Genomic DNA, 24,248 nt, shown 5'->3' with positions numbered 1-24,248 from the left:
CTCGGCCTAACCGTAAACAAACCTCTAAGAAACTGCAGCAAAACCCACGGCAACTTCCTTCATGTCCGTGGTGTTTTACGAAACATTCATGAGAAAACTGTCCACAATGTTGGGCCGTGTGTCACAAATGCAAGAAAAAAGGCTCATGTGTCATCCGTTTGCAAATCCAACCGCATACATGATGTTCATGAACATGACACTGATTCTGATTCTGTGTTGTCTGTCAATTGTACTTATTCCTCACTGTCCAAATACTTGGTCGAGATGTTCGCATGCAGGTGCATACTGGTTCTGCTGCCACTATCATCAATTCTCAGGCATGTCTTCAGTTGGGTTCTCCAATCCTGTCACCTGTCACTAGGCAATTACGGACTTATAATAAACAGAAGATTTCTGTCTTGGGACAATTTGATGCTGAGGTATCTTACAAATCTGTCGTTCGCACTTTTCCCATATTTGTGGTCGACCATCGTAACGCGGAGAATCTTTTTGGTTTCGATGCCTTTCGTGTTTTTGGGTTCTCCATACATGACTCTGTCAATATCGTCTCTGATGCTATTCCTTATGCTCAATTGGATTCCTTGTCGATGACATTTTTGTCCCTTTTTTCTCCTGGGTTAGGCCATGCAAACGACTTTGAAGCTCATATCATGCTCAAACCCACTGCTCGGCCAAAGTTTTTTCGAGTTCAGCCCATTCCTGTGGCCCTTCGTGATCAGGTCAAATGGGAGCTGGATCGTCTCACTGCTTCAGGGGTCTTACTTCCCGTCACTTCCAGTGAGTGGTCCTCTCCTGTCCTTGTCATTGCTAAGCCAAATGGTGATATTCGTCTCTGTGGCGATTTCAAAGCCACTGTAAATGCTCAATGCCTTATCGACACTTACCCTATGCCTCAACCTGAAGAATTGTTCACTAAACTTGCTGGAGGCCAGTATTTTTCTAAACTTGACCTGTCAGAAGCTTATCATCAACGTCCTCTCGACGCTGCTTCCCGGCAGTTTCTGGTCCTTAACACACCTTTCGGCCTCTATCAATACCAACGATTGCCATTCGGGGTTGCCAGCATCCCTGCTCTCTTTCAGCAATTCTTGGAACAATTATTGCTCACTGTCCCTGGGTGTATAAATTACCAGGCTGACATTGTTGTCACTGGCTCCACCACTGACGAACATCTTCAAAATCTCCGCACACTTTTTCATGTCTTACAGACTGCCGGTCTTAAGTGTAATCTTCAGAAATCAAAATTTTTTCAGGCATCTATAACGTACTTGGGGTTTCAACTCTCTCGGGATGGTATTCGTCCACTTTAGCTAACTGTCACTGCAATCAATGCCCTTCCTCGCCCTACATCTGTTAAGGAAGTGCAGGCCTTCTTGGGGAAAATAGCATACTATCATACGTTTTTACCATCTGCTGCTTCGGTGGCTCAGCCATTGCATCGCCTGTTGCATAAAAACATGCCTTTTCACTGGTCTGCGTCATGCGATGCGGCTTTTCAGAAATTGAAGAATATGCTGAAATAGGCCCTGTGCCTGGCTACTTATCGACCTGGCCAACATCTTGTTTTTTCCATGGATACCTCTCAATATAGGGTCGGTGTAGTCCTTGCACACGGTTTTTCTGACGGTTTAGAACAACCCATTGCTTATGCCTCCAAAACGCTCACAGATGCCCAACAAAAGTATTCTCAAATTGAAAAAGAAGCTTTGGCCATTATTTATGGTCTTCATAATTTTGGAGTTTTTCTCTATGGATCCAAATTTTATCTTGTTACAGATCACAAACCACTTGTCTCCTTGCTTCATCCATCAACATCATTTCCTGACAAGGCTGCACACCGCCTCCAGCGTTGGGCTCTCTACTTGTCTCGTTTCAATAATGAGATTCATTTCCGGCCGATGGCTCAACATGCGAATGCTGATGCACTGACTCGCCTTCCCATGGGTCCTGACCTGGCATTGGACAGGGACGAACTTTTGTGTTTCCACCTGGATGTTGCCGAGCAACAGGTTGTGGATGGGTTCCCCATCACCGGCTTCTCGTTACTGACACCTGCTCTAACTTTCCTTTCATTGTCTGTTGCACGTTGCCTACCACCGTGGCAACCACCAATGCTCTAGCTCGCATTTTCTCTTTGGAAGGCCTTCCCTCTACTCTTGTTACTGATAATGGTCTGCAATTTGCCTCTTCCGATTTTGAGGATTTTTGTGCCCGTCACGACGTCATGAATGTCACAACCCCTCCGTTCCATCCACAGTCAAATAGTGAGGCTGAATGACTGGTTCGCACATTTAAGGCTCAGATGAGGAAACTCCTGACTTCTTCTGCTGCTGATGATGCACTTCTCCAATTTCTGGCTTCTTACCATTTCACCCCCATGGGCGACCACAGCCCAGCTGAGCTCTTACATGGCCAACAGCCCCGCACGCTACTTCATCATCTGCGGCCTTCCACCTCATGGCCGCGGGTGCCTTCGCTTGGATGGTTCACCACCGATGACCTTGTGTGGGTACGGGGATATGGCAGGTGGCCAAAATGGAGTCCTGGCCGCATCTTATGACACCGTGGCCAACGCCTGTATGAAATCCAGATGGACACGGGTGTTGCAGTGTGTCATTCAGACCAGCTTCAGCCTCGTGTGCCGGCAACGCCTGTTCCGGATGCCGCTACACCACCTTTGGCTCTACCTGATGCTCGGGATACTGGAATCTCTCATTACTCACAATGCAGTCCTCTCACCATGTAGGAACCAGATGATATCTGTCGCAGCAACTCTACTCGCCCCCTTCTCCTACGGACGCGGACACATCGCCCATGTCCCCTGTTATAACAAATGGACTTCCCGCAACTGGCAGATTGGTGCACGGGGCCCCAGCAGATTCAACCACCACGTCTCCTGTCATCTCGACCCGTTATCATCGGGGACACTTCCATCCATACGGGAAGCCTCCTCCTCGAGACTTCATGGCCAGTCAAACAACACCTATGGATGTTAGCAATCTACAGGGCACCTCCATCAAGATCTGTGCAAAAACTTCAAAGGGGGGAAAACTGTTGTGACTCGCCGATCTTTCAAAGTGCCGCCACGCAGTTACGTGCGTCCTCTACATGCGGCGCTGTCTGCCAGCCATGCAGCAGCAGCACCACCTAAGCGGCCAGCCAGCCAGTGGCTGCTAGACTCGGACTCAGTTATGATTTGACTGTTAAAGTGTACACACATCTTACTCTGTTTACTTGATCTGTGACTTTCATGTATTGCATCTTCCTTGAAATATATTTGTTCAACTTGAAGTTATAACACATGGTTTGGAGAATTATGTGCTTAGTAAGTGGATTAAAGGCTGAGGAAACAGAGGCTGTCGCAGCCGTGGTTCAAAAGAGTATGCACAAATGATGAGAAGTAAAGGCCAGTAGATATTTGTGCATCCGTAAAAAGATCTATGTGCAAAGCATACAACAGCAACCTCTTTCATACCTTAGCAAAAGATCTGGCAGAGGACCCAATAAAATTCTGGTCCTGTGTAAAATTGCTATGTGGGTCAAAGGCTTCCATCCAGTCACTTGTTGACCAGTCTGGTGTGGCAGTTGAAGATAGCAAAATGAAAGCAAAAGTTTTAAACTTCACATACAAGAAATTGTTCATGCAGGAGAATCATACAGACATACCATCGTTTGACCACTGAACATGTCCTGGATGGATGACATAATTATAAGCATCTATCACCAGGTCCAGATGAAATCCCAATTCGGTTTTTCAAAGAGTACTCTACAGCGCTGGCCCCTTACCTAGCTTGCATTTGCTGCAGATCTCTCGCCCAGTGCAAAGTCCCAAGTGACTGGAAAAAGTGCAAATGACTCATGTATATGAGAAGGGCAAAGGAATGGACCCACAAAATTACAGACCAATATCTCTGACATCCTTCAAATATAATACATTTTCTTGAGACTGAGAATCTTACATCCATGAATCAGCTTGATTTTGAAAGCATCACTCATGTGAAACTCAGTTTTCCCTTTTCTCGCATGATATACTTAGAACTATGGATGAAGGGCAACAGGCAGATTCCATATTTCTAGATTTCTGGAAAGCATTTGACATGGTGCCCCATTGCAGGCTGTTAAAGGTGGTAAGAGCATATGTGAGTGGCTCAAAGATTTCTTAAGTGATATAATCCAGCATGTTGTCCATGATGATGAGTGCTTATCAGAGACAAAGGTATTGTCACGAATGCCCCAGGGAAGGGTGATAGGACTGCTGTTATCCTCTATATACATAAATAATTTGGCAGACAGGGAGGGCAACATTGTGCAGTTGTTTGCTGATGATGTTGTGGTATACAGTAAGACATCTAAGATCAGTGACTGTAGGAGAATACAAGATTACTTAGACAAAATTTCTAGTTGGTGTGAAGAATTCAGACAGCTCCAAATGTAGAAAAATGTAAGTTAATGTGGATGAGTAGGAAAAATGAACCCATAATGTTCAGATGCAGTGTTAGTAGTGTCCTGCTTGACACAGTCACATCATTTAATTATCTGGGCATAATGTTGCAAAGTGATATGAAATGGAATAAGCATGTGAGGATTGTGGTAGGGAAGGCAAACGGTTGACTTTGGTTTATTGGGAGAATTCTAGAAAAATGTGGTTCACCTGTAAAGGAGACAGCACGTAGGATGCTAGTTCGGTCTACTCTTAAGTAATGTTCAAGTGTTTGGGATCCGTACAAGCCAGGCTGCTAGATTTGTTACTGTTAGGTTCAAACAGCACACATGTGTAGTGACATGCTTTTTGAACTCAAACGGGAATCCCTGGAAGGAAGACGACATTCTTCTAATTTAAAGAACTGGCATTTGAAGCTGACTGCAGAATGATTCTACTGCCTCCAAAATACATTGTGCATAAGGACCATGAGGTTAAGATACGAGAAATTAGGGCTCATATGGACACATATACACAGTTGTTTTTCATTTGCTCTATTTGCGAGTAGAACAGGAAAGGAAATGACTAGTAGTGGTATGGGGTACCCTCTGCCATGCACCTTATGGTGGATTGCAGAGTATCTATGTAAATACAGATGTAATAACAATGTAGGAAAAGACAGATTGCTACTTACCATTAAGAAGACACGTCAAGTTGCCAACAGGCACAATTAAAAGACACTCCTATAAAGCTTTTGACCACATGCTTCATCAGTGAAAGAGACACACATACAGTATTCACACAAGAAAGCACACCTCATGCACACACATCCACCAACTCCAGCATCTTTGGCCAAAATGTGTGATGTAGATGTAGAGAACAGGTGTTGCTCATTAACTGTATCTGCAACCTGGTGTAAACTGACAACATCAAATACTGACTGTTTAGCTTTGAAAAACAGAATTTTTCACCAGCAGACTAGAAATATACAAACTTTCTTGTTATGGCAAAAGAAAAAATTCCTCTGATCAAAATCAATTGTTCAGTGCTGTTTGCTTAAAGCTCTTCTGAAAAAGTAAGGCCACTGTTTCTCCTACATATTCTCATGTTGCAGGGTTTCCGATTATAGTGATGTGAAGGTCGATGGCAGCATATCGTGACCTCACACAAATGCAGGATGCTTTTCAATTGGTACCCCTTGGATTTGCAGTGGGATGATAGAGGCTAGCGAAGTGGGGTGGTTGTAGGAATCTGGAACATTCTATAATAATTAGTACTGGAATACTTTATTAAATAACTTTTACTTAACTTTGTCCTGATACTGCACTCCAGGAACATAACTAATAACAATTATCTTTCTTTAATACAAATGACTCATTAACAAACATTAACTGGATTATACAAAAAGCAAGGTAACACAATTCTGTTACTATTTGCACAATACTTGCACGAACTAGAGTCTGCGAACCTAGTGAGCTGAAGGCTATTCTAATCTGACTTCGCTCACAACCTGTAGCTAACTCGGACAGTGCGATCTGCAAATCTCTGTCGATGCCATATGGCGGCGCTGCAAGTGCCAGCGAGTCCAGAGAGGTTGCAAGTGCTGGACCACTATTGATTATCACAACCTCTAGGCGTGGTGTCTAACACTGACACCACATATAGTCTTGCAGCAGTCAAGGAATAAGCCATTGTTTCATATATGCATATAAACTAGCCTAATCCAGCTTTCCAATCTCACATGCATTGGACTATCAGCTATGTATCATGCCACATATTTCACATTTCTGGCAGTTACTTTCTCCTTGGTGCAAATCTGAGTTAGTGCTCAACTGCTTAGAGCAAAATTCACTTTGAACAGCAGTTGTATCAACATAGTTTCACAGCAACATCTACACATATATTCTGCAAACAACTGTGATGTACATGCCAGCACAGTACAGCATGTTAGGGATTCTTCCCATGCCAGTCAAATTTGAAGTCCAGGAAGATTGATGGCCTGAATGTCTCACTGTACACTATAATTAGTCTAACTGTGTCTTCGCAGTACCTACATAAGCAATATATAGGGAGCTGAAGGATATGTCTAGATCCTTCACTTAATTCTTGTTCTCAAAACCTTGTAAGTAGAATTCTCAAAGTAATTGATGTCTACCTTCAACCATCTACCAATTCAAGTTTTGCAGCACCTCTGTGATGCTTTTGCATGAAACACACAAACTGGTGACCATTCATTTTGGCTTTCCTTGTATACTTTCAATATATTTTGTTAGGCCTGTTTGGTAGTAGTGCCACATATTTGATCAGTATTCTAAGATTAAATGCACAAGTGATTTGTAAGCAATTTCTTTTGTAGACTAACTACAGTTTTGCAGTGTACTGCCGATGCAATGATGTCTGCCTTACCTACAACTAACCTGTCATCATTCCATTTCATGTACCTGCAAGTTCTTACACCCAAGTATTTGTATGAGTTGACTGATTCCAGTTGTGACTTATTGTTGTTAGAGGATACAATCTTTCTGCCTTGTGTGAAGAGCACAGTTTTACATTTCTGTGCTTTCAAAGCTAGTTGGCAATATTTATATTGCTTTGAAATCTTATCAGGATTTGACTGGGTATATGTTCAGTTTTTTTCAGATGGTACTTCATTATATATAACTGCTTCATCTACAATATGTCTGAGGTAACTATTAATTTTGTCTGCCATGTCAGGGCATGGGTCCTAACACATCTCCCTGGGATATGTCTGAAGATGTTTGTACTTCTGTCAATGACTCTTCATCCAAGAAAACATGCTGCACCCTCCCTGGCAAGAAATCTTCAATCCAGTCACAAATTTTGTTTGGTACCTCATATAATAGTACTTTTGTTAACAAACATTACTGAGATACTGAGTCAAATGCTTTTAGGAAGCCAGGAAATACTTCATCCACCTGTTTGCCTTGATATATGATTTTCAGTATGTTTTACAAGAAAAGCGCAACTTAGATTTTGCATGATGATGTTTTCAAAATCTGTCCTGTCTAGCATGATGGAGGTAATTCTGTTCAAGATACTTTATTATAAATGAGTTCAAAAATTTTTCTGGGATTGTACAACAGCTGAACATAAAAGAGACAGAGCAACAGTTTTGTAGATCACTTCTGCTACACTTTTTGTGATCAGTGTTTCCTTCCAATCACTGTGCAGTTCTTTTTAGGAATCTGTAGTATGTTATGGTTAAGCTGCTGACTGTGTGTGAAATCTATAAGGGTTCTATTGTGCCCTGGAGCCTTGTTTAATTTTATCAATTTAAGTTATTATTTTCCTTAGTGAAGAAGCATTTAACAACAAAGTTCAGCAAATCTACTTTTCCTTTGCTACCCTCAGTTTCAGTTCCTATGTCATCCAAGAGTGTCTGAACCCTAACTCTGGTGTCATGGGCAGTCTTTATACACAACAAGAATTTCTTTTGGTTTTGTAAAAGTTCTTTCAACAATATTCTCCTACAGCACTCATTGAAGTCTTGTTCATTTGACAGCCTGTTACATTTCATTCAGCATCCCTCTATTTATTACACTCTGCTTTATCTAACATGTATTATGCAGTAGTCACTGCTTCTTTAAAAGTTTCTTCACAGTGGCTATATGTCATGAAGGATTCCTCCCACCATAAACTGTTTTACTAGGTATGTATCTATCCAGTGAATGGTCAGCTATTCTTCCTCTACATGTTCCTGACCAGGGGTAATTGTTTTCAGTTTTTCTTTGAGATATGACATGGCTGCATCTTTATATAGCTAACTGATAACTACCTACTCATTTTAGCTGAATTTTGTACTTTGGTATCATTGTTGCTACAACTGCCCCATGATCACTGATACCAGTTTCAATACGGACATCCTCAAAGATGCAAGGTCTTGTTGTGTGTTATAAGATCCAGTTGATTTCCATGATGAATACATCTCTGAACTATTTGCTCTAAATAATTTTAAAAGACAGCATTTAGTATTATTTCCCAGGAAGTCTTATCACACACACCACCTACAAAACAATGATTATCCCAGTTGATTTTGGGCATTTAAAGATTCCTCTAATAATGACAGTATGATTGGGGAGTTCAGGGTTTCTCTAAAGTTTTCAATTACTGGTGGTTTATAGAAAAACCCAATTATAAGTTTTTGCATACCATTGGAGTTGTTTGTTGTTGTTGTGGTCTTCAGTCCTGAGACTGGTTTCATGCAGCACTCCATGCTACTCTATCCTGTGCAATTTTCATCATCTCCCAGTACCTACTGCAGCCTACATCCTTCTGAATCTGCTTAGCGTATTCATCTCTCGGTCTCCCTCTACGATTTTTACCCTCCACACTGCCCTTCAATGCTAAATTTGTGATCCCTTGATGCCTCAAAACATGTCCTACCAACCGATCCCTTCTTCTAGTCAAGTTGTGCCACAAACTTCTCTTCTCCCCAATCCTATTCAATACCTCCTCATTAGTTACGTGATCTACCCACCTTATCTTCAGCATTCTTCTGTAGCACCAAATTTCGAAAGCTTCTATTCTCTTCTTGTCCAAACTAGCTATCGTCCATGTTTCACTTCGATACATGGCTACACTCCATACAAATACTTTCAGAAACGACTTCCTGACACTTAAATCTATACCCAATGTTAACAAATTTCTCTTCTTCAGAAACGATTTCCTTGCCATTGCCAGTCTACATTTTATATCCTCTCTACTTCGACCATCATCAGTTATTTTACTCCCTAAATAGCAAAACTCCTTTACTACTTTAAGTGTCTCATTTCCTAATCTAATTCCCTCAGCATCACCCGATTTAATTTGACTACATTCCATTATCCTCATTTTGCTTTTGTTGATGTTCATCTTATATCCTTCTTTCAAGACACTGTCCATTCCGTTCAACTGCTCTTCCAAGTCCTTTGCTGTCTCTGACAGAATTACAATGTCATCGGCGAACCTCAAAGTTTTTACTTCTTCTCCATGAATTTTAATACCTACTCCGAATTTTTCTTTTGTTTCCTTTACTGCTTGTTCAATATACAGATTGAATAACATCGGGGAGAGGCTACAACCCTGTCTCACTCCTTTCCCAACCACTGCTTCCCTTTCATGCCCCTCGACTCTTATAACTGCCATCTGGTTTCTGTACAAATTGTAAATAGCCTTTCGCTCCCTGTATTTTACCCCTGCCACCTTCAGAATTTGAAAGAGAGTATTCCAGTTAACATTGTCAAAAGCTTTCTCTAAGTCTACAAATGCTAGAAACATAGGTTTGTCTTTTCTTAATCTTTCTTCTAAGATAAGTCGTAAGGTTAGTATTGCCTCACGTGTTCCAACATTTCTACGGAATCCAAACTGATCTTCCCGAGGTCAGCTTCTACCACTTTTTCCATTCGTCTGTAAAGAATTAGCGTTCGTATTTTGCAGCTGTGACTTATTAAAGTGATAGTTCGGTAATTTTCACATCTGTCAACACCTGCTTTCTTTGGGATTGGAATTACTATATTCTTCTTGAAGTCTGAGGGAATTTCGCCTGTCTCATACATCTTGCTCACCAGATGGTAGAGTTTTGTTAGGCCTGGTTCTCCCAAGGCTGTCAGTAGTTCTAATGGAATGTTGTCTACTCCCGGGGCCTTGTTTCGACTCAGGTCTTTCAGTGCTCTGTCAAACTCTTCACGCAGTATCTTATCTCCCATTTTGTCTTCGTCTACATCCTCATCCATTTCCATAATATTGTCCTCCAGTACATCGCCCTTATATAAACCCTCTATATACTCCTTCCACCGTTCTGCCTTCCCTTCTTTGCTTAGAACTGGGTTGCCATCTGAGCTCTTGATATTCATACAAGTGGTTCTCTTCTCTCAAAGGTCTCTTTAATTTTCCTGTAGGCAGTATCTATCTTACCCCTAGTGAGACAAGCCTCTACATCCTTACATTTGTCCTCTAGCCATGACTGCTTAGCCATTTTGCACTTCCTGTCGATCTCATTTTTGAGACGTGTGTATTCCTTTTTGCCTGCTTCATTTACTGCATTTTTATATTTTCTCCTTTCATCAATTAAATTCAATATTTCTTCTGTTACCCAAGGATTTCTATTAGCCCTCGCCTTTTTACCTACTTGATCGTCTGCTGCCTTCACTACTTCACCCATTCTTCTTCTACTGTATTTCTTTCCCCCATTCCTGTCAATTGTTCCCTTATGCTCTCCCTGAAACTCTCTATAACCTCTGGTTCTTTCAGTTTATTCAGGTCCCATCTCCTTAAATTCCCACCTTTTTGCAGTTTCTTCAGTTTCAATCTACAGTTCATAACCAATAGATTGTGGTCAGAATCCACATCTGCCCCTGGAAATGTCTTACAATTTAAAATCTGGTTCCTAAATCTCTGTCTTACCATTATATAATCTATCTGATACCTTTTAGTATCTCCAGGATTCTTCCAGGTATACAACCGTCTTTTATGATTCTTGAACCAAATGTTAGCTATGATTAAGTTATGCTCTGTGCAAAATTCTACAAGGCGGCTTCCTCTTTCATTTCTTCCCCCCAATCCATATTCACCTACTATGTTTCCTTCTCTCCCTTTTCCTACTGACGAATTCCAGTCACCCATGACTATTAAATTTTCGTCTCCCTTCACCACCTGAATAATTTCTTTTATCTCGTCATACATTTCATCAATTCCTTCATCATCTGCAGAGCTAGTTGGCATATAAACTTGTACTACTGTAGTAGGCATGGGCTTTGTGTCTATCTTGGCCACAATAATGCGTTCACTATGCTGCTTGTAGTAGGTAACCCGCACTCCTATTTTTTTATTCATTATGAAACGTACTCCTGCATTACCCCTATTTGATTTTGTATTTATAACCCTGTATTCACCTGACCAAAAGTCTTGTTCCTCCTGCCACCGAACCTCACTAATTCCCACTATATCTAACTTTAACCTATCCATTTCCCTTTTTAAATTTTCTAACCTACCTGCCCGATTAAGGGATCTGACATTCCACGCTCCGATCCGTAGAACGCCAGTTTTCTTTCTCCTGATAATGACGTCCCCTTGAGTAGTCCCCGCCCGGAGATCCGAATGGGGGACTATTTTACCTCCGGAATATTTTACCCAAGAGGACACCATCATCATTTAATCATACAGTAAAGCTGCATGTCCTCGGGAAAAATTACGGCTGTAGTTTCCCCTTGCTTTCAGCCGTTCTCAGCCGTTGGAGTTATTAGTCTTTTAATTGCATCGAGTCTTGTCCAAAAAGAAGAGAACATTGCAATAAGCCAATAAATAACAAACAATTACTATGAAACTTCCTGGCAGATAAAAACTGTGTACCGGACTGAGACTCAAACTTGGGACCTTTGTCTTTTACAGGCAAGTGCTCTACCAACTAAGCTACCCGAGCACAACTCATGACCCTGCCTCACAAGTTTATTTCCACCAGTACTTTATCACTTACCTTCCAAACTTGACAAAGCTCTCATGTGAAACCTGAAAGACAAGCACTCTTGGAAGAAAGGATATTGTAGAGACATGGCCAGACCACCAAGAAGTTTCATATCAATGCACGCTCCACTGCAAAGGGGAAATCTCATTCTGGAAACATCCCCCCAGGCTGCAGCTAAGCCATGTCTCCAAAACATCCTTTCTTCCAGGAGTGGTAGTCTTTCAAGTTTTGCAGGAAAACATCTGTGAAATTTAAAAGATAGAAGATGAGGGCTGGCAGAAGTAAAGCTATGAGGATAGATCATGAGTCATGCTTGGGTAGCTCAGTTGATAGAGCACTGGCTGGCAAAAGGCAAAGGTCCTGAGTTTGAGTCTCAGTCCAGCACACATGAGAACAATTACTATATTTTATTACAGAATAGTAACTGGTAATGGCCATATGATCACAAAGTTATTGTGGTTCTTTTACTTTGATTTAATAATTGTTAAGTCACAATACTTATTACTGATTGCATTGACTAAGCCATAATATTGTAATGGAGAATGCTACAGTTTCTTTTATCTTGCTCTAATTATTCAGCACCATGCAGATCATTGCTGAGATATGAAACAACAATTCTAATCCTCAAATAATGCCTGAAGCTGTGGATAAATATAGTTTCCAGAACTTATATTCAAAATACACTTTTATAAAACCATATTACCTCCTATTACAGTCTCATCTTCTTTCCAGAAGTGAATAGGCAGAGCTGGGCGTATGTAGTACTCATCACGGTTTGCAGCCAGTATAAGGCGAAAACGGCCAGCTGTTGAGGAGGTCTGAGTGTGAAGGAATAAAATGCACATTATCCCTAGAAAAAGTCATAAAAAGTCATTTATTACATTGATGTATGCTGGAAATGAAGATTATTAATATTTTAAATAATTATACATACAGTTAAAACAAAAAATGAAGTGCCACACTATCAATGTTCTAATTCTGCTATTACCTTTCGTTCAGTGAGTTATTGTCATGAATCATCTCCACTTACCCAGCTTCAGTGGAGAACAATTCACCAGTTTTATCTATTTAAGTAGATCATTTAATTTTTGATATGGCTTCATTCTGATCCTCATGCTTCTAGGTCTTGGGTAATTTGTTTGATCAACACCTTCACTTCTGTTCTTACTCACAATGGACTCTTACAGTTGTTTTTCGTGTGATAACACATAACAGATTCATGTCATTTAATATGCCACACGTGCCTCCCTATGTTATTTCCAATGATGAGCATTTCCAGGAAGTCAACCAGTCTAAACCAGGTACAGGCATAGAGAATTCAGGGTGTCTGATCAGGGGACTGATGAGTGCCTTAATTCATTTATAACTTTAATTTCTGCGTTTGCTTCAATGGCTACTGTTCAATTCAAACAATGTGAATCACAAAAAATGGGGATGTTGGCTTGACTATCTGGATCAAAAGAACATTTCTCTAGAGCAGTCAACTTCTAATGATAAAAATGTAATAGGATGCATCCCTATCAAAATATATTTATTGTGGTTAAAAGAAAAGGTGTGGCTTTTGACAAGACGTTGCCTTTCTGTATTTAAAAAGCTCTAGAATGTGTAACTATGAAACAGTTACACAGATGCAAACAAATGGGGAGGTACTCTGTTGTGATGGAATGACATAACTCTCTTATCTCAGGAGAAAGTGTAATCTGTTGCCAGTATCACATGCATATTGGTATGAAAGAATTGTTGAAAATGGTTCTACAATATAGTTAGCCAGAGCAATGTAGCAGTGCAAGTATATATGTATGTAAGCAAGTATATGTGTATGTATTCTGTGCAAGTTATCTCAGAAAAAGAACACATCTAAAAGCTTAGCAACATTTTATTATGTGCCTCAACAGGCACTCAACTACTTCCAATGTTTCTGTGGTGTCACCGCCAGACACCACACTTGCTAGGTGGTAGCCTTTAAATCGGCCGCGGTCCGCTAGTATACGTCGGACCCGCGTGTCGCCACTGTCAGTGATTGCAGACCGAGCACCACCACACGGCAGGTCTAGAGAGACGTCCTGGCACTCGCCCCAGTTGTACAGCCGACGTTCATAGCAATGGTTCACTGACAAATTACGCTCGCATTTGCCGAGACGATAGTTAGCATAGCCTTCAGCTACGTCATTTGCTACGACCTAGCAAGGCGCCGTATTCAATTGATATTTATATTGCGAAGCATGTATCATCAAGAGCGATGTTCTACAATTATGGATTAAAGTTAAGTATTACAGCAACTACATCCGTTTTTCTAAGTTCTCACTTCCTTGTAATGTTCCAGACCTCACGCCACTCTGCGTGTAATTAAATGCGTGCATTTCGGCCTCCTCTAGCAACGGTGTTGGCTCTTCTGCCAACACAGCACTTTCCATGATTCATATTTCACCAATGACTTCCCATTACCACACCATAATTAAGTCAGTAGAGAGAGATAAGCAGATGTTTTTTAGCATAGGCCTATCTGCATTCTACACTCCTGGAAATTGAAATAAGAACACCGTGAATTCATTGTCCCAGGAAGGGGAAACTTTATTGACACATTCCTGGGGTCAGATACATCACATGATCACACTGACAGAACCACAGGCACATAGACACAGGCAACAGAGCATGCACAATGTCGGCACTAGTACAGTGTATATCCACCTTTGGCAGCAATGCAGGCTGCTATTCTCCCATGGAGATGATTGTAGAGATGCTGAATGTAGTCCTGTGGAACGGCTTGCCATGCCATTTCCACCTGGCGCCTCAGTTGGACCAGCGTTGGTGCTGGACGTGCAGACCGCGTGAGACGACGCTTCATCCAGTCCCAAACATGCTCAATGGGGGACAGATCCGGAGATCTTGCTGGCCAGGGTAGTTGACTTACACCTTCTAGAGCACGTTGGGTGGCACGGGATACATGCGGACGTGCATTGTCCTGTTGGAACAGCAAGTTCCCTTGCCGGTCTAGGAATGGTAGAACGATGGGTTCGATGACGGTTTGGATGTACCGTGCACTATTCAGTGTCCCCTCAACGATCACCAGTGGTGTACGGCCAGTGTAGGAGATCGCTCCCCACACCATGATGCCAGGTGTTGGCCCTGTGTGCCTCGGTCGTATGCAGTCCTGATTGTGGCGCTCACCTGCACGGCGCCAAACACGCATACGACCATCATTGGCATCAAGGCAGAAGCGACTCTCATCGCTGAAGACAACACGTCTCCATTCGTCCCTCCATTCACGCCTGTCGCGACACCACTGGAGGCGGGCTGCACGATGTTGGGGCGTGAGCGGAAGATGGCCTAACGGTGTGCGGGACCGTAGCCCAGCTTCATGGAGACGGTTGCGAATGGTCTTCACCGATACCCCAGGAGCAACAGTGTCCCTAATTTGCTGGGAAGTGGCGGTGCGGTCCCCTACGGCACTGCGTAGGATCCTATGGTCTTGGCGTGCATCCGTGCGTCGCTGCAGTCCGGTCCCAGGTCGACGGGCACGTGCACCTTCCGCCGACCACTGGCGACAACATCGATGTACTGTGGAGACCTCACGCCCGACTTGTTGAGCAATTCGGCGGTACGTCCACCCGGCCTCCCGCATGCCCACTATATGCCCTCGCTCAAAGTCCGTCAACTGCACATACGGTTCACGTCCATGCTGTCGCGGCATGCTACCAGTGTTAAAGACTGCGATGGAGCTCCGTATGCCACGGTAAACTGGCTGACACTGACGGCGGCGGTGCACAAATGCTGCGCAGCTAGCGCCATTCGACGGCCAACACCGCGGGTCCTGGTGTGTCCGCTGTGCCGTGCGTGTGATCATTGCTTGTACAGCCCTCTCACAGTGTCCGGAGCAAGTATGGTGGGTCTGACACACCGGTGTCAATGTGTTCTTTTTTCCATTTCCAGGAGTGTATATAGGCTGAGTAATGGCTTACTGGGTTATGGAGGGGAGTGTGGGGGTGAGAATTGTAGAGAGAGAGATGATGGCTTGTCTACAGTAAGCAGGTTAAGTGAATGTAGGTTGCAATGGTTTTGCAACGATGAAGAGACTTATACAGGATACATTAACGTGGAGGGATGCATCAAACCAGTCCAAGGGCTGAAGACCATAGAAACAAAACAACAACACTATTTTGAACCCTATTCAAATATGTCAATGCTTTAATAAATTTCTCATAAATGCAGCAAAATCTAATGTAGATGTGATTACTTATTAAAGTAGAGTAAATTTCTTTGGTCAGGACCAGAATAATGACTCCCTTGTAACTTTCAGTAAAGTCTCAATCAAAGATGTAAAAGAGCTATTTTGTCCTTAAAAAACAAAAATGCCACACAGTGGGATGAAATACCCATCAATGTGATTACATTTGTGTATGATAAAATAGCACACCCTCTATCTTAAATAACTATTCAGTCATTTGAGCATGCCGACTTCCCTCTTATACTTAAATATACACAGGTCAGACCACTACACAAAACAGTATCAAGGGAGAAAATGGAAAATTATCTTCCTGTCTCTGTCCTCCCAGTGCTATCCAATGTATTTGAAAATGTAGCTGTAGTCCAGATAACAAATTTTATCATGAAACATGATGTTACTCTCAAAAAATATATAGGTTCCGAAAAGAGAAAAGCACCATGAACACAATTAATGCATTCATTGAAAAAATTAGCTCATCACTGGACAAAAGCAATAAAGTTACAGATTATCTTCTGCAGCCTTACAAAGGCATTCGATTCAGTACTGCTTCAGTTACTGCATCAGACAAAATACTCTGCAGTGGCTCAGGTCTTACCTGACAAACAGCAAGCAAAGGGTAATCATATTAGATATTATGAATCTCTGTCAGATATAATTCTACAGGAGTCCCGCAAGGCTCAATTTTAGGACCAAACTTGTTTCTCTTTTACACAAGTGATCAGCCAGTCACATTTGCTGATGATGTTTCAGTACTTATTGAGATAGAAAATGTGACAGAAATTCTGATGGTGTAATAAACACTCTGAACAACTGAGATACATAGCTTCAACAAAATGGTCATAAACTTAACATTTTAAAGACTCTGTTTACACAGTTTAAAACCAAACAATCAAAAATCAGAGACATCAGTATCATGAATAAAAATCAAGTTATGGAAGAAGTTCAGTCCATCAAATTCTTGGGACTAAACCTGAACAAAAATCTAAGCTTTCAAACACACATAGATTATTTAGCTACTAAATTAAATAATATTGTTCTTGCAATGGACATACTACTTGGTGTAACAGACATAAACAGCCAGAAAGTGATATACCACAGTCACTTTGAAACCTTAATTAGATACAGTTTAATATTTGGGGGAAATTCAACCCACATGTTACAAATCCTGCTACTTCAAAATATAATTGTTAGAAAAATGTGTGTTGCCGCTCCAGAACCTCTTTTAACCCGTTATTCAAGAACCTAAAAATATTACCTATCCCTGCAGTGTACATATTTGAAATTATCCGCTTTTTACACAGTAACCTTGAGCTAACTGAAGAAAACAATTCAAACATACGTGAAACACTAGACACAAATAAAATTTCATTCTTCTTAAACATTGCTTAAAAGTCTACCAATGGGCACCCTAGTGCATGGGCATAGAAATCTACAATAAACTCAAGGGCTGAGATGTACTGGATGTGGAAATTGGTTCATTTAGAAGAAAACTACATGATTTCCTTGTTGAAAAATGCTACCACTCAGTTGAGAAATTTGTGAATGATGAGATGATTCCTTTGAACAGTGTGACCATTTGATATCATAGTGTTGTGTATGTATACAATAATATCTGGAAAATTTAGACATTAAGTACTGGTACATCATAAGAAAACCAGTTTAATAGAATTATTGTGTTCGTATTTGTATTTGTATAAACATGTGCTGGTAAAGATAATGTTAAAGAATTGTGTAATTATTTATATCATAAGGTAACATTTAACATGTCTCCTGCACAACACAATCAGATGATCTGTAAAATGTATGTTATGAGATGAATAAAACATAAATGCAATGCAGACTGGAGAAAGACAAATATTTATTTATAGCATTTGTATATTTAGAAAAAGCTTTTAACAATACAATACATTCTTGAAATTCTGAAGTTATGTACAACTAGTACAAAAACCAGCTACAGATGTGACATGAAATGGAAGCAGTTGTTGGGAAGTGAGTGAGACAGGATTGTAGAGTGTAACCTTTATGTTAATCAGTGTATACATAGAGCAAGTAGCAAAGTACTGATTGACTGTTTGTTATTTGGTTTTGTTTGATTAAATTATGCAATGAGCGTATACTTGTAACATAGGACAAGCCAATTTAATGTCTTAAAGTCTCTAGCATACATAAGCAATTTAAAATATTAAACTGGCAACTGATAACCACATTGCCTACATTTTTCTCTTGATTTATACACTGGCTGGTACAAAAATTGCAACGTTTCAGTTTCTTACAAATAATTTATTTTAAACTTTTTATTTTAAATTCTACCTACTTTTATGACACTTATCTACTATTTGATGGTAAAATACTGTTTTATGGCCCCATCTAGGTGTCTGTGTTCTTTGAGTCTTCTTCAGATGGTTCCCTCTCTAACACTGACCCTCTTCAACTTGGTGGAGTTGATTTTGTGCTTCAGTGGCGGAGGGTGGAGTTGATTTTGTGCTTTAGTCGTGGAGTGACAGTTGCAGAGAACATTAAATTGGAATAAGTAGTCATCTCTAGCCAATGTTGCCCTTATCAGGCCCATACCAGGGTTCCTGGCATAGCCTCCAGTTTCTCTGGATCTCCTTCAGTTCTAGATATTATGGAAGGTGTAGCTCTTGACATTTCTGTTCCATAAAGTATGCCATGACCATCTTCCACCAAAGCAATAATTTCTACAGCATCTTCAGTGTTTTAACAGAACGTCTACCCCAGAAAACTGATTAGAATAATCACAGAAAGTGCCTACAAACACATGTGATCAAAACAGGAACAATACCAGATATAACAATAAGTGCTACAAAAGTGGGAAATCATTATTGCCTTACATCAAGTGATACGTTTTTCAGATTGCACAGGAAAGAATTATTACGGCTAGTGCAATAAACAATTGATACTTCATTGGTTGCTCACAAACGAATTATTTACTATGTGTTGCTTTTTCATGCCAGTCAGTATATTCAGGTCTTAAAGTTATTTACATACTCCATCACTCAGATGGCTACAGAACAGAAAGTAGGAAGATATGTCATTATGCATACAGTATATTCAGGTGATTACAGTACATACAGCTAATAATTATTTACATGTATATTCTTCCACACTATAAAGTTATTTTCTAACAAATAGTACTTAAGAAGTTTCTGAAATGTCTTTTCACACATACTCTCCAGTACACTTACAATAAGATACTTTATCAGTTTTACTCCTGAGTATCAAGGATTTTCTTAACAGCTCTGTGTGGTATGCTTCTCAGCCAGCCTTTATTTCTTTTGTCATATGAATGAACATTTGCATTTTTTCTAGTACATTATTGCCTTTGATTAATGAAATTATTGTTCTGTATATGTGCATGGATGGAAATGTCAGTATTTTTAGACTGTGGAAAGCAGTTTTGCATGCATCTGTTTGTTTTTTATTCAGCATGGTCATAATTATTTTTGTATTAGTGTTTCTCCAGACAGTAATTCCATATTGTAAGTATGGGGCAAAAAGATCGTATAAGTTGTTTGTTATAATAATGTGCAAGCTGTTTTATAATAATTAATTTACAATAAACATTATCTACCTGTTGTCCACATTGGACCTTACTGTCAAATGTAATCCCCAGAAAATTACAGATGTAACTTCTTTCAGTCTTATTTCACCTATGAATATATCTATGTGATCTCCCTTTTCTCTATTTGTGAACACGATGAACACTATTTATTTATTTATTTCTCATATGGTTTTTAAGCACAATATTAAATTTAATATAAACAATAGCATATGTAATTGACAAACAGATATCTCAATTTTTACTACAGTCAACTGTGTCATTCTTTACTGCCAGGATAGACCCTGATGGGACATTCTGCAAGTATGTGATTAATGGTTTACCTAGCTGCTCCACAAACAGGTTTTGGACATGGATCCTTATCCTGCCTTGAAGAGAATCCATACTTCTGCTATGATTGATGCATATTCTGTTAAACATTGTCCTTGTTCTATATGACAGGTCAAAGGCTGAGGGTTTCTTTCTTATATAAGGCAAGATTTGGCAATGTGAAAGGCAAACCTCTGTCCAGTCAGACCGTTAAGTTGAACTGAAATATTTTTGTGAATGGTTTTCTTGACTGAAACCAGTTTCTTTCCAGGATAACCACATCTTGATGGCTAGGGAGTTGTGGGTTGCCTTGTATGTATTTAAACTCATGAAGCTGCTTTTCATTGAAGTCCATGGGGCAGAATGTGGCTCAATGTGGACAACTATTCAGTGGGGGTTGATTTTAGTGCACTACTGATAATTCTCGTTGTGTTGTTAAGCTCTCCATTGAGAGTTTGTGTGAGTGTATTATTGAGCCATACAGGAGTGCTGTATCCACAGAAGAGTAGACTAGTCCAAGTGCTGAAGTGCAGAGAGATTCAGCAGGTGAGCTCTAGGTTGTTCTGCATAGCTTATATAGAATGTTTTTCCTAGTTCATATCTTCACATAGCATTTTCTAGATGCTTCTTATAGGGCAGTGTCCATTCCAGTGTAACCCCTAGCTGTTTTGGGTGCTGATTATGGTGCAGTAATCTGTCACCAAAATAGATATGGAGCTGCCTGCCTATTTGCTGCTTTGTTGCACAAATGTAGCAAGTCATCTCTGTCTTTCTAGGGTTTGATTTCAATCTCCATTTCCAAAAGTATGTTCCCATTATTACAAGACCAGATGTTAAGATGGCTTTCGTTTCTTCAAAATTTCGATGTCCCCCTGTCATCACCTAGTCATCAGCATAACCAAATCCATGAACGTGTTCATTTTAGATTTTTAATTAAGTCATCCCGTATGATACTGTGTTATTTGTTGAAATAAATGTGTTTCTTTCCAATGTTTCCAGATTTGTTTCTACATTTGCTAATGTCATCTCATCAGCATACACAATTTTCTATCCTTTCACTTATCTCAGTATTATTTATAAACAGGCTGAACAAAAGTAGATCAGGTTTTAATCCTTGAGATACATCATACTTAATATCTCTGATTTTGGATCCTGTAGTCACACACTTCTTTCTGTTACCAATGTGTGGTTTTATCCATTGTGCTGTGTGATGATGTTTACCATAGCTTTAAAATTTTTTAAGTTAGCACTGTATGGCTGATTGCGTCAACAACTTTAGACAAATCCAGAAACATAGCAGTCAGTGAATTTCTTTTGCCTTCTGTATCTATAACAGATTCTGTTAGGGTTGAGATTTTTCTTTTTGGAAACCATGTTATGCCAGTATCGGAATAGTGTGTTTCTCTAGGAATGTAATGAACATACAGTGCATAAGAATCTCTAGTATTTTTGAGAAACCAGATATTAATATGCTTGTCTGTAGTTATTTGGATCATCTTTATCACTTTCTTGTATATTGGCACTACTTTGAATATTTTTAATTTTTCTGGAAATAATTATTCTCCGAATTTGTTAATTCAGAGAAGAATATAGTTCAATTATTTCTTCACTTACATACTTCATTAAATAATTTGATATTTCAAACCTTACAAAACATGTCCCACAATGCCCCATTTATTTCCAGAGTCCTTATCTCCACCATCTTAGGTGCCTTGCCCAGATGTCCAATGTGATCAGTGCCAAGTGGTGCGTGGCACCTAGCAAAATGTGTTGTGAATGAAGCCGCAGGGATACCAGATGATCTCTCTGAGTAACTAGTCTTATACCAGTATAGGGCTCCACTGGTGTTGGCCTGATGTATCTCCAGTTCTTGTGGGACCAAAACAGAGAATAGAGAAACAAATTTAAAAACTGAGGCACTTGATGGTGCCTCAAATACTAAAACATTGGATGTTGAAGCAATAGAAGCTGTTTCCCTGTCCAGGAAGTGCAGAATGTCATTGACAAGTTGGGCCAGATCAAGATCACAGCCTCGTCAAGGGCACAGAGGAGGAAACTTCTAGGAGAACAGAGAGAAAGGAAGGCAAAAAATTCCTTTCAAAAAATTAATGGAGGTAATTAAAAAGTCTTCAATCTAAGATTGCAATAAAACAGTGTCTTAGGGTGAAGGGGGTAAACAAACACCTCCCATTTTCAAGTCATGGAATAAGAGGACGAGTCTATTACTTTCACTTCCCATGACAAACAGATCCATAAAAAGCCAAAGCAGGAAATAGGGAAGCAGACCCGTAGTACTACACTCTCAGCTTTTAGGATAATTCAGCAATGATGTCCATTTGTTAACGTCACCCTGCAGCAGGAGGAGCTAGTTTGAAAAGATTAGGGAAGACAGAAGGCAAGACCCCAAACTCAGGAGGGACTACGTGAACAAAGGTGCACCAAGCTTTGTCTGTAAGGGGAATAAGAGCAGCTGACTGACTGAAGGAGATAGATATCTGTGGGAGAAGGCAAAGCTGCTGATCAAGACAGCCAAGGAACTTCTCAGGGCTATGAAGATATCAATATTTCTACCTAAGCTACTTAAGCATGTACCTCCAAAGACCGTTTTTGAGAAAATATGAGTGCAGGGACCAGAAAGTTTCCACAAATGACTGGAGGATAATTAACTGGAAGGTTGCATCTGACACCTAAACACTTGTGGGAGAAGATGTTGTGAAATCCCTGAAGGCAATGCAAGTTCAGGGCTTAAAGCAGAATTTAGGGTCCTTTCATGTTACTGTCAAGGTGCTTAAGTTCATCAGAATTGACAATGGGGCAAGCTGCCAGCTCGAAGAGCTGCAGAGAAACCTGCAACACACTAAGGTGGCAACTGACACATTGGGCCACCTTCTGAGAACACAGGAGATAGATGTAACCCTGATCCAAGAATACAGTTTATATATATTCCATGAAGCATGGACCTTGCCGTTGGTGGGGAGGCTTGCGTGCCTCAATGATACAGATAGCTGTACCGTAGGTGCAACCACAATGGAGGGGTATCTGTTGAGAGGCCAGACAAACGTGTTGTTTCCTGAATAGGGGCAGCAGCCTTTTCAGTAGTTGCAGGGGCAACAGTCTGGATGACTGACTGATCTGGCCCTGTAACACTAACCAAAACGGCCTTGCTGTTGTGGTACTGTGAACAGCTGAAAGCAAGGGGAAACTACAGCCATAATGTTTCCCGAGGGCATGCAGCTTTACTGTATGATTAAATGATGATGGCGTCCTCTTGGGTAAAATATTCCGGAGGTAAAATAGTCCCCCATTTGGATCTCCGGGTGGGGACTATTCAAGAGGACGTCGTTATCAAGAGAAAGAAAACTGGCGTTCTACGGATCGGAGTGGGGAATGTCAGATCACTTAATCGGGCAGGTAGGTTAGAAAATTTAAAAAGGGAAATGGATAGGTTAAAGTTAGATATAGTGGGAATTAGTGTAGTTCGGTGGCAGGAGGAACAAGACTTTTGGTCAGGTGAATACAGGGTTATAAATACAAAATCAAATAGGGGTAATGCAGGAGTAGGTTTCATAATGAATAAAAAAATAGGAGTGCGGGTAAGCTACTACAAACAGCATAGTGAACGCATTATTGTGGCCAAGATAGACACGAAGCCCATGCCCACTACAGTAGTATAAGTTTATATGCCAACTAGCTCTGCAGATGATGAAGGAATTGATGAAATGTATGATGAGATAAAAGAAATTATTCAGGTAGTGAAGGGAGACGAAAATTTAATAGTCATGGGTGATTGGAATTCGACAGTAGGAAAAGGAAGAGAAGGAAATGTAGTAGGTGAATATGGATTGGGGGTAAGAAATGATAGAGGAAGCCACCTGGTAGAATTTTGCACAGACCATAACTTAATCATAGCTAACACTTGGTTCAAGAATCATGAAAGAAGGTTGTATACATGGAAGAACCCTGGAGATACTAAAAGGTTTCAGATAGATTATATAATGGTAAGACAGAGATTTAGGAACCAGATTTTAAATTGTAAGACATTTCCAGGGGCAGATGTGGACTCTGACCACAATCTATTGGTTATGAACTGTAGATTAAAACTGAAGAAACTGCAAAAAGGTGGGAACTTAAGGAGATGGGACCTGGATAAACTGAAAGAACCAGAGGTTGTACAGAGTTTCAGGGAGAGCATAAGGGAACAATTGACAGGAATGGAGGAAAGAAATACAGTAGAAGAAGAATGGGTAGCTTTGAG

At 40.5% G+C, this 24,248-nt stretch overlaps 1 protein-coding gene across 5 annotated transcripts in view; it reads right to left on the bottom strand.

Annotated features, from left to right (window-relative positions):
- The window catches only part of LOC126203599 (transport and Golgi organization 2 homolog), a 92,489-nt gene that overhangs the window by 32,973 nt on the left and 35,268 nt on the right, over positions 1-24,248 (bottom strand). For all 5 annotated transcript variants that reach the window (XM_049937963.1, XM_049937964.1, XM_049937962.1 and 2 more), the window contains exon 2: positions 12,583-12,729. In XM_049937963.1, the coding sequence (XP_049793920.1) occupies positions 12,583-12,724 (142 nt within the window). In that variant the 5' untranslated portion in view covers positions 12,725-12,729. The remainder of the gene's footprint in view (positions 1-12,582; positions 12,730-24,248) is intronic.

This window comes from Schistocerca nitens, chromosome 9, assembly GCF_023898315.1.
Source record: "Schistocerca nitens isolate TAMUIC-IGC-003100 chromosome 9, iqSchNite1.1, whole genome shotgun sequence".
Classification (NCBI taxonomy): Eukaryota; Metazoa; Arthropoda; class Insecta; order Orthoptera; family Acrididae; genus Schistocerca; species Schistocerca nitens.
This window is presented reverse-complemented; position numbering and strand designations above follow the sequence as displayed.